The 17,401-nt window shown below is 42.0% G+C and overlaps 1 protein-coding gene across 2 annotated transcripts in view; it reads right to left on the bottom strand.

Annotated features, from left to right (window-relative positions):
- The window catches only part of LOC127358654 (chemokine-like protein TAFA-5), a 136,723-nt gene extending 122,509 nt beyond the window's left edge, over window positions 1-14,214 (bottom strand). For both annotated transcript variants that reach the window (XM_051391912.1, XM_051391913.1), the window contains exon 1: window positions 13,369-14,214. In XM_051391912.1, coding sequence (XP_051247872.1) covers window positions 13,369-13,480 — 112 coding nt within the window. In that variant the 5' untranslated portion in view covers window positions 13,481-14,214. The remainder of the gene's footprint in view (window positions 1-13,368) is intronic.
- Window positions 14,215-17,401: the final 3,187 nt, after the last annotated feature.

Genomic DNA, 17,401 nt, shown 5'->3' with positions numbered 1-17,401 from the left:
CTCCATGGCCCAGAGGTAAAAAACGACACAGTTTTTATGTGATCCTTCTTTAATTGATGTTAGCATGTTGTTGAATAATGCATGGCCTTCTCCAGGAGAGCACTGTACAGCAATAATTTGTGTGTGTGTGTCAATGGGTGTAGTATCTACTTTGAAACTCGTATCCTGCTTGTAATGTCCTCCATGGGCCAAAGGGAATTGATGAAATGATAACTTCTGCTCTTACAGAAGGATTATAGCAGTGATTAAGTTGTACGGGACAGACCCTACGGGAGATGAAGAGGAGGGCGTAATGGCGAGGAGTTCTCTCTATTCATTTCTCTGCTGGAAGCTTTGGGTGCATGGAGCTCGATGTGGTCTCCCCAGACATTGACAAATGAAGTAATTACATTTATGTGAGTGTGTAGGATTGATTCATCAGCCAATGCTCGCTACCGAGAGCTTCTGATTTAATTGGGGAGCTGGTGACACATGCGTCTTTCTGTGATAACAGATCATTCTTTATCAAAATGAAATCACTTTTATATTATAAATGAAATAATATGTACAAAATTCAATGCATCGCTGAGTCGATAATGAACAATTTGGTGCATGTTCAACTCTATCCATGAAAACTATTCATAATTTGAGGCGTTACAAGAAATGTGCTGTTATTTGTTAATTAGTGTGAAAGACATGATACAAAATCTGTGGAAATATTTCACCATTGATATTTCAGTTGTTAAAACAAACGCTGGTCAATGAAGAGTTCACAAGATGTTCTGCAGTGCAAATGTTCCAGTCTTTAAAGGATCAATTCCCCCAAATTATGAATAACAAAACACATTTGGGGTGCTCACCTCGTAGAGTGTACAAAGGCTGAGTCCTTCCTGCAGCGGCCAAGGGTTTGAATCCAACCTGTGGCCCTTTGCTACGTGTCATCCCACCTTTCCTGTCACTCTTCAGCTGTCACTATCGATTAAAGGCAATCAAGGCAAATAAACCCCACATTTTCTCATTAACCTCTTATGCAATCCAGTCTCTTCTCCGATTTTGAAGGATATGAAATGCCGCTCAGACTTTGAGCCAAAGTCACATCTTCAGAGGCCTTTTTTAACCAATCGTACAAACCTTATTCAATTTACTGTAATGTAAGACAAGGCAAAGGACAAACTGGAGCTGCTCAGTTATTTAAAATTGTTTTATTTATTCTGTGGCAGCGGAGTAATCAACTAATCATTTCGCTCTAATTTTATAAACTGTTGGGTAGTTTAATCTATAAGACTGCATCACATTTCATATATTTTGTCAATTTGTGAAGTAACTAGTAAATGCAGGTGTTTGATGAATTTAGTGGAGTAAAGTACAATATTTCCCTTTTAAAGGAGCGGAGTTTAAGTGTTAAGTAGAGAAAAGATCATGGTCTCTAAGAATGGAAATATCTCTGCTGACTTGAAGCACGAAACAGGATCTGTTTAATCAAAACCGCTTATTACATTTCCTCCAGTATTCACTTCAGTGATGTGATTTCTAGGAGAAAGGGTTGCCTATAATCATATCTATGTGCAGATAGTTTTAACTTCCCTAGTTTTTTTAGATTTCTGCCACCACCCCAACAGAATTGAGACGAATAGAATTTTGTTTGTGGTGCTCAAAGCATTCAAAAATGACATTTAAAAACATTTCAACAACAACATTTCCAAAAATGTCCCTGCTACTCTATGTCATTGTCAACAGTTTTCTTCAGTATAAGTAGATGCACTAAAAATCAGATTCCATTCCAATGTTAGAAAAATCCCAAACTAAGCAAATAAAAACCAAAACAATGTGTTTTAATCATTTGGGTGAACTGAACCTTCAAAGTTTCTGCTTAGAGTAAGTGATATTTAACAAGATACATATATGAATTTGAGCACTAGAGAGTTACTTCATTATCGCTTTTATAATCGAGTCTATCATGTCTGAGACCATACTAAAATGATGTAGATTGCTTCTTTTTCAGAGAGTAAGACAGATAATGTTCTGGTTTTATGCCAGAGGTGGCATAGTGTTTTCTTTTAAATTACACAATCCAATATCAGATCAAACAAAAATGTGTCATTTTCACAAATGGCACCTACAATCAGCCACTTATACTATTAGCATATATTCCAAGATGAAATGTGAACGGGGAGAAAATGTGGGGAAAGGCATGAAATCAAAAGAAACCACGTTTGGCTTTTTAACATAGTGCTCCTGAGATAGATAGATTTTGTGAAATTGTCTCCACATGAAATGAGTTTTGCCAGCAATAATGAGTGTTGTATAGCACAAAGTGTAATATCCAACAATATAAGTGATAACAGAGAGCATTTGCATGAATTTGACTCATTGCATCACATGCACATCACATATATTGTTGCCTATAGGGTCCCTGCTGAGAAGTCGTAATGAGCTCTTCAACCCTGAAGAGGCAGGCATAAGTCGCATGTTCTGCTGTCACTGTGACAATGGAGGGGTTTATCACTGCCAAAGGCTTGGGGGGAGAGAGTGTGAGCCGGGATGCGCTGGGGAGATTGGGGAGGGAGGAAACGCTGTATACAACGAGAGACAGAGATAGCACGAGAGCATGAGAGAAAATAAAAAAAATAAAAAATCTCCTCCAGCTTGCCGTGCATGCGTAACCGAGGCATGTTTCAGCATGTTGAGGAGTATCAGCTGGAATTACGCTGCTGCAGCTCGCTGAGCACTTCCAGGGTACATTTGCCACTGTTTCCCTTGCAGCAGAGCTAACCTTCTGTGCCACCCCTCTTCTTGCATCTCTGCCTTGCCTCTTTTCCTGCATGTTGTTCCTCTCTCCCTCAGACTGTGTCAGGAGGGTAAAGAGAAATAGAGCAGACAGGGATCAGCTTCGCCCCCTTTTACAAGACAAACCCCCAGAGGTGACGATTGACAAAAAGCTTGAACATGGGCAAACACGCTTCACAACAACCAGTCAGTGCCGGGAAGTTTGAGTGTTATGTTGCCTCTGTTTGAACCAGACTGTTAAGTATATCAAACATTTCAGATTTTCCGGGTTTTTGGAGAATTAAGCAATGCAGACATTTTTGGCTCATGGTAAAAGGCTTATTGTGAGAAAAGCAATTTATGCTTCACTGTCCTTCCAAAAATATTTAGTTGAAGCCTGCATTTAGTTGATGACTCATAAAATCATGGAGGGTGTTTACTTTACATGCTGTGAAAATCATGTTGACTCTACTTGTGAATAATCTTCCAGTAAATAACTGTAAATTCTAAATAATTCTGTCTGACTTCCATGTTTTGATGTAAACGTTTAAGACCGCAGGGTAGCTGCTTATCTTCAATATAACTGTGGTCCATTATTGAACAAGACTAAGAGTCTACAGCCATGCTAGCAGAATGTGTGAAAAGTGTCAAGGGCAGAGAGTATGCACAGAAGCTGATACCAACAGCAGCCTGGTGGCGAGCAATATTACGAAAATATTAGAAAACCTGGTGTCTTAAAGCTGCAACAGTTCAGATCAGCTACTTATTACATCTGACTGCCTCGTCTCTTTCCTCCAGTGTTTTCTGTCAGAGTTTGTTTTTTTGCTGCTGTAGTGTGAGATCAGGCTTATCCAGTTCAGGGATTTTGAATCTTAACTTCTCCTCCAACATCCTCACTGCAAAAAAGAAACTTCCATGAGTAACTTTACTGAGTTTTTAAGCTTTGATGCCGTAATAAACTTGTTGCAGCAATTACAGCTGGTCCTGCCATACTCTTATGAACCTGTGAACTTATGTCGCATCACCATCTGTTGGATTAGTGGAGTTAGAGATAGTGCTAATTGCTATCAGGCAAACAATACAACATGTTTATCAAAAAAGGAATTCATAATTAGATTTTTTCTTTTAACGGTGAACAAATACAGGGGTGAATATTCCATACTAGAACTATACAAACATATATTCATACTATAATAACAGAAATGTCAGTAATTCCCAACCAGGAGTACCATGAAGTAGCTCAACTATTATGAAAAAAGTAATGGATAAATATGTAATAATATATACAACAACAACAACAACAACAACGAAATATGAGTAAATAGATTAAACCTGTGCTATGACCCATAAAAGAGGAGATAGAAGAATGGAAAAAGGCATCACTTTTTGGGAAATGTTTGGTAAATGAGGAGGTTTTATAGTCATACATGCATACATTTAAATTATTTAACTGCATTGTATTACTTATTTATGTATTCATAGATACATTTGACTCATCCGTTTAGTGACTTTTGTTGCTTCTGGGACTCCATATGTTCTTCTAGAAATATTGGAGTTACGGCCTTGTTCGCAGGCACGCTGGTTGTTTTTCCATTAAAACAGGAAACCTTCCTCATCCTCTGGGCTATGCAGGGTCTCAAATCAAATCTTTACAGTATATCCCTTTTGCTCTCTCGAACAGCAGCCACAAATCAGTTCATCGTTCCTGCATCCCAAAATGGTTGTTGGAGCAGCAACAAGCACCAGTGCAAGATAAATGAGGGCAAGCGCATTGTAATTTCCATATCAATCACAGATAGTGTCAGGAGCTTAACTTGGGGAAAAAAAGAGGGAAAGGAAAGAAAAAGAAAGAAAAGATCAAATATATGCTTTTGTTGTTCTACTCTGGCTATTATTTAATGAAGCACATTCCAAAATTGAGGGCCAGGTAATGCACCTTGTGGCACGGAGCCAAAAGCAAACTGACCAGGTGGCCGTCTGTCTGTCTGCCTGTCTCTAACAATCCTTGAAACAGCTTCAGAATCTCAACCGCCTTTGACATCTGGGTGCAAAGAGAGTGCAGCTGTCATTTAGGCCATAAATGTCCAGCAGATTTATCTTCCAGAAACATTGACATTGAATCGTGGCTGTCAACATGTATGTCACCAGGCCTTGATGTGGAGGTGGTGCGGCTGACATGCTGGCAGGAAGGAAGAGAAGGGAGGATGAAAAGAAGGAGGAAAGGATCGAGAGAGGGAATGAGGGGAGGCCCTCAAGGCCCCATAACAAGTTCTGGAGAGTTGGGCTGGCGAAACTTTGTGCCGGCGTTATCTTGTTAAGTGCCGGAGTCATTGAAGGACACCAGACAATTGATTGAACGGAGTTGACTTCAGCACAATTTCCTCCTCGTAGCGACATGTATCAACCAGGCCATGGGTCCCTATATTCTGCAGCTTAACTACCTCTCAGGTCTCCCACTGTGACAAATGGCTTCTGTCTCTTCTAATGTAATATTTGTTTCTACTTCTGAGAGCCTCTCGGCTACTCTGCGGCGAGTCTGTCTGCCGACTGCTTCATTGTGTTAGCTGACTTTATTCCCCAACCGCCTGTCAATTGGTGGACTGTCTGAGTGTTCTCGTCTGTCTGTCTTTTGTCTCATTGCCTGCGCCGTCCTTTTTTCTCTCTCAAGCTCTTTCTACTGCTCCCTCGTCAACCCCTTTCCCCGTCTCGCACTCTCTTCTCTTTCTCTGCCTCGGCTGTGCTCTGTCCTGTCTCTCTTCCCTCTCCTACTCTCTCATTCTCATTGCCTCTCTGCCATCCCAATACCTCTTTCCCTCTCTCCGCCCACCTCCTTCCCGCTCTCTCTCTCTCCACTTTACCGCCATGTCTTTGCTCCAGATGCTAGCTGTCTCAGCTCCGTGGGCCGCGTCTCAGTGATGGGCCCCTCCAGGAATTCAAAGCACCATTCTGGCATTTTCTTCCAAGCAATTGCTTTTTGCAGTAATAAAGGGGGGAGTAGCTTTAGCATCTCTCTCTGAATGGGCTTACTGGCCCTAGGCAAAACAAGCACAAGTGCACATCCGTGAATCCTCTCGGGGCAGGAGCACACCGCAAGACTCTGTCCGGATTCCGACACAATTAAGCCGTCTCGCACAATTTACAGGACTGGTTTCAAAGACTTAACATTAATCACTTTTTCTTTGTCAAAGGGTCCAAATGAGGCTCCTGAATCTTAAATTTTGTGTTTCTGCTTTAATTTTAATAAGAAAATCCTGAACTATATTGTGATCATAGAGCTGGAAAAGCATTGAACACAGACATTTGCATGCCATAACGGCCGATGCCTTTCTTTGACTGTAACCTGTTGAGCCCCACAGTCATACGCCACTGAAAATATGATATGTAAATATTATACATGCCGTTTTAATGGTAATTAAAGTCACACTGACACCAAATTAATTCACGATGGGACACGGAGCATTTAAGGTGCAATTAGCCATGGAGGCGGCTACGACGATACTTTGCCTAACTGCAAAACCAAACACTTCACAATTTGTTTTCACATTAAGTAAATGTCACAGCATATTAGCATGCTATTATGGCGTCCTTTTTTGTTTTTTTTACACAGCAGGGTCGGGTTACAAAGGTGCAGGTAGAGACGGCTTAAAAACCCAGTATGAGAGAGAGAAACGAAAACAATGGAGGAGAGGGTGAAGGGATGACAAAAATGGAATCAGTGAGACAGAGAAGCGGCTTTAATGCAACTTTTACTGCATCTCAGTGTAAACAAGTGCACCAACTGTTGTAGCTGTTAACTGTTCTGAGGCCATGGAGCAGCTGTGGAGGAACAGGCTGTGTGCTGTTTCACTGTGTGCTGTGATGAAGCTGTGATGACAAAACTGCTAAACACAGGCATGAAGCTGACTTGTTGGATTCAGTGTGGCTACAGCAAACATCCCGCTATACTTTCAAAGCGCTCTCCGCTGTCTTTTAGCCAAGAGAGGGTTGTGTATAGGATGGGCAGTGCACATGCTCTTTGCCACAACAAATGGCATTACATCCTTCTTTCATTAAGCAAGTTTTTTTCCTTGTGTGCTTACCTCAAATCAATAGCTTTAACAAGAGGCAGGCACACACACACACACACAGACACACACACGGTGGTAATATTGAAATTAGAAGCACTGAGGCCATAATTGATTGCATACCTGCATTTATACGTGTTATGTGTATTAGGCTTGTCAACTAAAAGGCCAACATTCAGTAATTGGGTGAGAGGCTGCAGAGAACAATGCACCTTGTCAATGTAATCTCAAAATCATCCTGTTTGACTTCTATGTTTCGGTGTAAATCAAGTGTTCTTTTTAGCTTTTTAGAGAACACAGCTGCTTATCTTCAATGTAACTGTGGCCCATTAATGAACAAGACTAAGGGCCTACAGCTATGCTAGGCCCTGTGAGGTGGCACTGCAGTGTTTTGAGCTAAAGCTAATGACAGCACGCTAACCCGCTTAGTGGGTACATGGTTTACCAGGTTCATCATCTTAGACTGTTAGCTGCTACTGCTACTGTTTGGTAATTAACAGAAAAATATATTCAGTCCATGTACAAACAAATCAATTTAACAACAAATCTTTAAACTGAACTCGCTACACTGAATCACCATTGTAACTGAGTGAGTCAGCAGCTCTTAGCAGCTGAGCTCCACGCACTGTTAGCCTGCTGAGCTACTGACCTTACAGTGCTTGTATAGGCTGGTACTGAGGTGAATGTAGTCGCTTAGACTAGCAAAAGACTGAATGTACCACTGCCCTGAAGACTGAATAGACTAGCTACGAGCAATGATGCATTCACTTACTGATGTACATACTGAAGTGCATTTGATTGGTGATGCAACCGCGCTTAGCTTAGGAAATAGGAATTTGGTTGTAAACCAAAGTATTACGTAAGACAAATTCATCTTTAGATGTGGTGATTCATCCTGGGAGATGCAATAATGCCTGCAAATGTCATGGTAATCCGTACAAACATTGTTGAGAAATGTTACCCAAAAAACTAAAGTATCAACCTTTTGGTGGTGCTAGAGGTAATGTCAGGGGATAAACAAAGTCCGTAGGCTACATCTTTTGGAGTACAATTAATGTCTGCACAAAATTTCATGACAACCCATCCATAGTTGTTCAGATACTTCAGTCAGCAAACTCGTTATGCAGTAACAGATGTTCATTGTAAAAAATGGGATATGTTGTTCAGAAAGGAAGCAATTTACTTGTCAACTTTAGCACTATGTCACTATAAAAAAACAACAAAAAGGGTCCCTGGTTTGATGTAATTGCCTATCCACAGTCCAAAGTGTGCAAACATCAACACATTTTTGGGGTGATGGATGCCCTTTGCCTCACAGAGAGGGCCAAGAGAAGCATCCATATGCCTGAAGATCCCTATCAACAAGCATCCCCTTAATACTAAAATGTTCTATTCACTCACTGCCAGACAACAGAAAGCAACTACGAGCTGACACATGAGTGCATGCTGCAGAGGAAAACACACTGCCTGTGGCCACACTGCCATCTCCCATTTAATGTCAATGGGTCCCTGCGCACACTGAAAAGGATCCCATTGCTGCTTAATATTTCATAACGTATGTCGCAAAATTCTTAATATTCTTTCCTTGCCTTACAAAATTTGACGCTTTCCATTTGTGGCACACTCATTATGTGGTAAAAGCAACCCCCCCCCTTTTCAAATGACACTCATCATGGTCTTTAAATTTTGCAAAGCTGCCTTCTAAAAAGCTGTTCAAATATGTATGCGGTCTCTGGCCCCATTTCCGGGGGTCCATAATGTGGCTCTTTGCTTTCTCTGTGGAAAAACTCAACAGGTTGACTCCCTTTATGAATCTACGTCCCCAAGCCATCGGCAGCCCTTTCTGCAGCTTCCTGACTGTGGCTCCTCTCTCCGTCTCCCTCCCTGCAGAGGAAGAGGCTCGAGGCTATGCTGAAAATAAGATAAGATATTCAAATATGTCCACGCGCTAACCCACAAGTCCATGCATTTTTCGGGGTCAGCCCAGTCCCATTTTCTCAGCTTGTGAATCAGACGACCTACGACAGACATTTTGTGTGTGTGTGTGTGTGTGTGTGTGTGTGTGTGTGTCATGTGAACACATACAAGCCCTGTCATATCCCCACCTATGTGTGATTATGTGTTTTGAGCTCTTGAGGTGAGGTGCCTGCCTCTTTTCTCCATGGATGCCCCCAAGCTGCAGTTCCCAGTAACAGTCAACAATCCATCGATTCAGCAGCAAGTCATAAACAAACAAGCAGGAGGAAACACAGGAGACCACGCTGAGAGACAAATCTGATGGGACTGGCTTTTAGCGGCAGCAGAGAGCTGTTGTCCCCGACAGCATTGGAATGTGTGTTCGTGCACGTGTCCGACCTTTCTGCATTCTCAAAATCCTTGCAGGGTGACGTCCATGTATGTGCAAGTAGGTCATGGGTGTTTGCATTTTTCCGTATAACCCAGAGTAACTGCTTTGATACAATTATGCTTGCTTGTATGTATGTGTGTGTGTGTGTGTGTGTGTGTGTGTGTGTGTGTGTGCGCCTGCTTTAATGTTATGTTCATTAATATCTCTATTATATCTCTAATGTATGTGTTTGCCCTTGAGTGCTTACATCTGTCTGTGTACAGGGTTATACTGAAGGCTGGAATGAAACAGCCAACACTATATTTTTGAATTTTGATATAAGAAAGGTATTATACATGACCTCTCTTCTTTTCCTCAATCACTTCCTCCACCTTCTCCTCCTCCCCCTTTCACTTACTGTTAGTCTATCTATCCCTATCTCTCTCTCTCTCTCTCTCTCTCTTCCTCCTTCTCCGCGTTCGCAGTGCAGGACCACAGCCGTGGCTTCATTCCTTTGCTCTCCCAAGCTAAGATTAGCATACTGATTAGCTAGCATCTTCCTCCAGGCTCACACACAGGGCTACAGCCTCATGAATACATAATAGCACTGTCGGCAAACAAATGCATGGCTGAGAGCTTCCAGAGGAGGGAGCTAGTGCACAGAATACAATGCTTTAATTTTTTCTTTTGTAATATAATCAGAGGGTACTGAAGCATTCTCATGTGATTAGAGTTTCCAACACGGTATGAGCAGTTAAATTGTTGAGCTGCTGCCATTTATCTTGTGAGCTTCTCTCTCTCTCTGCCCTATGTTTGTCTCCGTCTCTCTGATTCTTTTCACTTTCTTCTTCCACTTTTCCACCCTCAGCAGGGCATCTATTTCTTTCACCCATCTCCTTTCACTACCTCTCTCTGTCCTCCTCTCGCTTCCCTCTGTCTATCCTCTAAATCTCCCTGTCATTAGTCCCTTCCTCTCCTGCCTCCCCCTCCTCTCCTCACCTCTCCCTTTTCTTATCGAAGCATTAGCGAGGATATCGAGCCACCTCCTGCCCTCACCTCTTTCAGTGCCTCTACTTCTGTCCCTCCTTCCGCCACATTTCTCCCTCTCCCTCTTCAATCTCTCCCTCTCAGAAGGGCCTGAGTGAGGACGGCAGATCGTGTGAAGTTGGATGTTGATTCTAGGTGACAGGCACCATATGAGTCATAGCCATAATCACAGAGCTCCCCTCAGTCCCCCCTCCACTCTCTTTGGCTGCACAACACAGCAGCACTGCAAAGCAAAATTGCCCTTGGTACAAACAATAGCCTTACAGTAAACACCATGCATGTAAATTTCTACAATACTTACAATACTTTTTTTCTCACACACTTAAATACTTCAGGAAAAGGAGTCATTCAGACGAGTGAAAAGAGCAAATGTATGTAAGTTGTTTAGATTTGCATAAAAGCACCTAAATGTATGAAACCCTGCACATTCTGGACCATTCTCTAGCCATATGCACGAATAACCACCATACATGTACAGTACGTATGTATAGAGCATGTTATAGTCAACTCAGTGGTCAGAATGTAAAGACTAATTCAGTAATGTAGTATGAACTATCTTTGTCTTTTGGACTGCTAGTTGGACAAAATTAGACATTTAATGACATCACCTTCAGATCTATAACATTAATCACGGGCATTACCAGTCTTTCTGCTGTTTTTTGATGTTTTATACACCAAATAATTTAAACGAGAAAATAATTAGCAGATTAATCAATAATGAAAAGAATTCTTAGTTGCAGCCCTGAAGACATACACAGAGACCTTGGATCATGAAGATTTTTCTTTTTGTGTCAATTTTCAATGGACAAAAGGACAAAAATAGTCATTAAGTTGTACATCTATAAAAAATGTGGATATGTTTGGTATAATTCCTTGGACTTGGGAATACTAGTTTCTAAAAGAGAAGAGAAGAGGTCAGCAGTGGAACAGGTGAGAGATGACGAGAGAGGGGCAGGAATAAACTGCTGAGAGAGCAGAGACCTCAGTCAGAATAACGTACAGTAACTTGCAGCGGTAAGCTCAGCTCAGACCTTCAGCAGAAAAGAGACCCAGAAATGATAGGATGTGCAAGAAATGAAAAAGAGAGGAAGAGAATGAAAGACCAATTGCTACAAAGAGAAAGAGGAGAATCAAATATGAAGAAAATTGAGCATAAAATGGAGACAAAAATGTAAAAAATAAAACAAGGAGGCACAACGAAGGGGAACTGGACTGGACAGCTGACCGGGACACCGAAGGACACAAGAACAAAGTAGAGGAGAGGGTGAGATAAATATAAAAAAAGAAAAAAAATCAGAAAGACAGCACAGATGAGGAAGGTCAAACAAGATGGAAACGGATGAGAAGACAAAGCTAAAACAGAAATCTTCTGAGCTGCAAGTTCAGACGATTGTGGGTTTATCTGCCAAAAAGACCACAAGCTAAGACAAAAGCAAAAGCTACAGGGAAAGAAAGACAAGAAAGAGGAGCCAAGAGGAGAAACCAAGGAGGCTCTGGGGCTTTAGTCTAATATACAAATATTGGTCGTGACAAAAAAGAAAGATACAAATTAGTTATGTGTTCTGGGCCACTCTTGCTTGTCCCAGAGTTCAAATACCCTTAAAGAAAAAAAGATGATTGATGATTTCAGCCTCTGTGCTGCAGAAATAGCATTTCAAACAATTCCGAGCAGTATGGGGTGAAAAGATTATGAGAAGAGAAAAGAGAACAAGAAATCAAAGAATCACTATTGCTCAGATTATTAAGTTCCAGAGGGGGTGAGGTGTTGCTGGGTAGGAGGTTGGGGTCCTTCTACCCAAGAAGGGGTGGGATTGGGGGGTTCGGGTGGGGGCCTAAAAGACTGCTGACTGTAACAAACATCCAAGCGCCATTGATTGGACACAAACAGAAGATCAATCGACATGGCCGAAGGCACCGTAAAAGAAGAAAAAGACCCACCTATCCAGAAGCTTTTCACTCATATTAACAACCACCCCCACCCCTCCACCCCCTACCCCAATTGATTAACCTGGGGCTGGTGTGATTACAAAGCAAACTCAATCTGCTGTCCATTGTAAAAGAAAAACAGAAGGAGAGAGAAAGCAACGGGGGGGCATTACGGAAGCTAAAAGGAAAACTCCAGAAAATGATCATGTAAGCATAGCTAATATGCTGGAAGACAAGACGATTTTATTCATCATTAGCTCAGCGGCTAATGAAATAGCTCAGTTTTTTTTTTTTTTTTTTTTAAATGCGCTTACCATGGCTATTGCACATAGCCTCCGTTTTTCACACGTAGCAGACTGGAGCACAGTGTGCCAGCTGGATTCCTTCCTCACAAGTGAGTCAGATGCAGTTTGAGACAGAGGAGGGAAGCAAGAGGGAGAAGAGGAAGGTGTGAGGGTGCCAGGGAGGAAGAACTGAAAAGACATCCTCGGCCAGAGAAGTAGCCTTAGAGAGAAAGAGAGTGGGGCTGTGTGGCCATGTGTGTGTGTGTGTGTGTGTGTGTGTATGTGCTTGCATACATTTGCCTAATAAGGTTATCCTCAGGCAATAGTTGAATTATGGCCTGGAATAAGACCTATTGTTTGTCCAACTAAAAAATCTGTTTTCATACGGTGTGTATCGTGTGAATTCTTTATTTATGCTCCCGAAACCAGCCTTTAGTCCAGAGACAATGTGACAGATGCATGACTGTCTGACCTCAGTAAGTCAGTCTGACAGCAACACAGCCCTCAGGACACACACACACAGAATTAAAGGCAGTCAGGAGAGGCTTAATTAGGCCCCTGGGACGCTTGAGTTCAATCTCCTTTCCAAAGAAAGTGTTTTCACCTGACAGAAAGACACATCTCCCTCTTCTCTAAGCCCTCTTTCTGCACAAGTGTATGCTCATGCCTGTCTGTGTTCGCATGAGTGAGATGCAGGGAGAAAAAGATAAAGAGAGTACGTGGGTTTCAGTGTGTGTGAGCGCAGCTGTGAGTCCAAATGCGTGTCTTCCAATAACTGTTAAGCAAAAGGGAAGAAAAAAATTGACACGTCGACAACTAGTGAGATCAATAGGCTAAGAGCGATTGCCAAAACCAGTTGCATAATTTTGTAGTCAAAGGGTTCCCACATGACACGGTCACCCGCTGCGCACCAGCGTTTTGCGTCCAACGCATCCAAATGCCGATATGTGCGGTCAGAAACGAGCGCGGGACTTACCGCAGTACAGAACCAGCAGCGCTGTCAGAAGCACCACAGCCCAGAAAGTTGACGACATCCTCGGCCAGCGGCTGGCATCTTTGCGCCTTGACAACCTTGACACCGAAGCCATTGAACAAACAGAGCACTTCCTTTTTTGACGAGACGAATAAAAAGCAAAGGTGGTAATCTCACAATCCAGCTCGGCCTCTTACAATGCTCATATCTCCGCGTGTAATCCCACAAAAAGACATGTCAGGATCGAGCAACTGATGGAAAGGCAGGGATCTGCTCCTTGGGTTAGTCGGATTGCCGGTGCGCAAAAGAAAAGGTCACATCTTCCTTAGCAATCCCAGTTGGGAAATAACGCAGTATTTTTCATATTCGTCCAGAAACACAAGTTGGTAAACGTCCCTTTTAGTTGTGCCAAAGTGTGTAAACCTCAATTTCCGTCTAATAAATCATTAAAAGAAGCTCGGCGCGCCTGTGCCTGAAGACTGCGTTGAGTTAATGCTCAATAGTGTTCAATCATCTATACCGCAGCGTCGTAAAGCCTCCTTTCACCTGTGGTAGCAGGTTTTCCTCGATTCTCTCCAGCCTCACCAGCCCCGACGGCATAGCCCAAAGACCGGCTTGAAAAAATAAACGGGCTCCTATATAATCCGTGGAGTGAAAGCCTGGATGGATGGATGGATGAAGGAGGGTTGGTCGTAAAAGACAAAAAAAAGTCCTTTAAGCTCTCGGTTTGGGCACGAAGTATAGATGAAGATTCACAGCATGCTTGCAGGAGGAAACGCAGGATGGAGAATGGATGGGTAGAGAGACTGTGAGAGAAAAGAGCGAGAGGAAAAGTGCGCACTGTGCGACTCCAAGTGATTTTGTCCAAAGTGAAACATTCAGATAATCGATATGACGTCAGCAATATGCCACTTGAGGTCGCGGTGTACAGTGGCTCCACAGCAGCTGGGTGCTGCACACCAAATAAATCGTAAAATCAGTGTGACACACGGGGTATAATGTTTTTATTGATTGCATATGTTGTGTATGGTGTATGTTTGTTTGATTTTCGAATCAATAAAGATTGAGTGATGTTTTCCCACTAGCCATATATGCCTTTAATAAGAGACACATATAATTCACACATACACATGTGTGGTAATTAGTGTGGATAGTGATTTTTTTTGTTTATTTTTAGAGACGTTTGCCCCCCTCAGCGGAGTAATGTGCGTTTTCACGCAGCGCTCATTTTTGAGGGACAGGAGTTGTTAGGCATACTGAATATATGCCACTGAATAGTTCAAATCATAATGAAGAGCGCTGAATTCAATTCTAAATGGACTTCATCACCAGCTTGAGCTGTTGGTCACGCATTTGTTACTAAATTATGAATATTTTATTACTAATATTGCTCTTTCGAATGCTGGAAGATTATTTTAAAAATTCAGAAAGATGCCATATTAAAAGTATGTCAGGACAACGGTGGAATATAGTTAAACTGAGTTCTGAGGTACTGTTACTTTCTTCCATTACATGTCACTTATATTTGTATGTCTTCTCTACAATTATCTAATAGGTTTAGTAACTTTTTAATATTAAGATTCTTACAAAAAAACACATACTGTCATACATCATGGATTAAACTGACATAGTAGTATAAAGTCGTGGGAATTATAGTTCACAGGGGAAATATTTCTGCATTAGGATAAATTTTTTATTCATTTCTTATTGGACACACTATTTCCATACTTACTGTGGCTGTAATCGACATTTATTATAATAACAATGTATCAAATGACAATGTGGAAACAATGTTAAAGAGGTCGCTCCTAGTGATGAAACTACAGAAAATGATCACCAAAATCAGCTGCTTCCCTCTTTTTGTCAGAGATTTGGTGACTTTCAGCTAATTGTTTAGTTGTCCAGCTCAAAACTTTACTGTTTTGGTTCACCCTCAAGGCAGCAGTCAGTTGTTTTCAGTGAAAAAGACTGCTCACGACCAAACTGCAGACAGACACAGTTATTATCTGGCGAACATAATGGAGCATTTAGCAGATAGAGAGCCAGATATCCCCATCAAGAGTTGGCAAAGACCAAAAACAGAGAGTCAAAAGGGAGTGAATTTTAGACTCACACTCACCAGGTGGCCAGAAACACAACTCCAAATGACTGACAATGTTGCTTCATAACTGCTGAATGTGTTAATATTTGCTAAGAAGTTCAACCTAAAAGGTGATAATATGTCAGTGGAAATGTTCACAGCCTGTTTCCGCTGCCCCCAAGCTGCCAAATAAATCACAGTGGTTTAAGTAAGATTTATTTCAAATATTATTCATATAATAAAATATATATGAGTATTTCACATTGTACTGCTGTTAATCGTTCTTCTGTAGAGGATCTAAATTCTTCTTCCCCCACTGCTTCAGTAACATTAATAGCACCACTCCTCTGTCCCACAGCATTACAGACAGCTCCATGGACAGCACAGTAAAGAGTTGGTACCGTGGACAGCGCCAGTGAATAACAGCCCAATGGACAGTGCAGTGAGCGATGTATTTTCAGTACCATGGACAGCGACAGTCCTTGTGGACAGCACGACAGAGAGTTGGTACCACGGACAGTGCCAGGGACCGATGATCACCCCCGTGACTGACACAATGGTGTTGCGGTACCGTGGACAGCGCCAGTGCCTGAACCTCAGCACCACGGACAGCGCCACTGATAGCTCCACACTCTGGCTGCTCCTGTCAAGCTGGAGCTGGCTGTGCCTGGCAGTGAGGCTCTGGAGGCCTCTGCGCATTCACCTCAACGTACCCTGCCATGCATATGAAACCTAAAGCCTGTGCCCACACTATCTTTTTGGTCCTTAGGGAACAAATAGCCATGAATAACTCAGCCAGAATTGTTGCTCTTTTATTTTGAAGCTAACAGAGATAGTCTGTCAGCTGGTCTATCATTTCCAACAAGTTCCCTTATAGAGGTTCCAAGTTATCCCTGCTTAGCCTTGCTGTAGTAAATGTGCACTAGACTGGAGCTCTTGTAAACCAGACTGTAAAGCACACTGGGTGTAATAAAATGGTTAATTGCTGTATGTGTCCCTATCAGTCCTTGTAAACCTCTAAATTTGAATGTAATTGCTCTATTCTGCAACTTATATTAGAAACAAAGGGAATAGTGGACAGTTTTTTAAATCAAAAAATCATCTGTTCTCCTCCTCTTCACTCTCCTTTTTCTCTTTATGTGTTCTTTACATTTCCCCAATGTGGCGCCAATCTTAAAAGCAATTGATTCTAGATCGTCAATTAAAGCCCTGGTTGGAATCACTGGCATGTTGCCGCCTGCACTAACTGTACAGCAAGGTCAAAGTCTCCTTGGAAAGCACACACACACACACACACACACACACACACACACACACACACACACACACACACACACACACACACACACACACACACACACACACAGTTTTTCAATTGAAATGATGCAATTAAGCACATATACACTGTTTTCCGCTGTATTTGTGCTTTTCTCTCTCACATTCACTGCAACAAAATCAGCCATTTGCTTTCAGCTTGGATATAATGCATGAGCCGTGGCCTACATATGTTATCCCCCTCCTTCACTTTTACATAACATTTCTAAAACTCCAAACAGAATGAAGCACACAAGGCATGAAAACACTGACTCGGATATTGCTATTTTGGACGATGTTACCCCCTCCTTCAAAAGCTTCAAAGTTGAACAAAAAGATACTGGCTGACTCATTCTTTTGGCTCTGAACCATAATAAAATATTATCTTATTCTCTCTCAACATGAATCAACATTGTGGCACTGCTTCTGTTGACTCTGCGTGTTCGCTGGTGCCTAGCACTGGGGTCTGGCCTCTGTTGGAGTTCAAATAGATTTGTCAAATATCTGTGGCGTTTAAATTGTGTTTTAAAAAGTAGATGAGGGTTTCAAGTGAAACATCCACAAGCTGGAAGTGCAACAGCTCTGAAAAATCAGATAACACATTCCTTTTGCAGAAATATGATCCTAAGCAGCAAGCTCAGG

Source organism: Dicentrarchus labrax, unplaced genomic scaffold, assembly GCF_905237075.1.
Source record: "Dicentrarchus labrax unplaced genomic scaffold, dlabrax2021, whole genome shotgun sequence".
NCBI lineage: Eukaryota > Metazoa > Chordata > Actinopteri > Moronidae > Dicentrarchus > Dicentrarchus labrax.
Note: the sequence above shows the minus strand (reverse complement) of the source record. Positions and strands in the feature narration are given on the sequence as shown.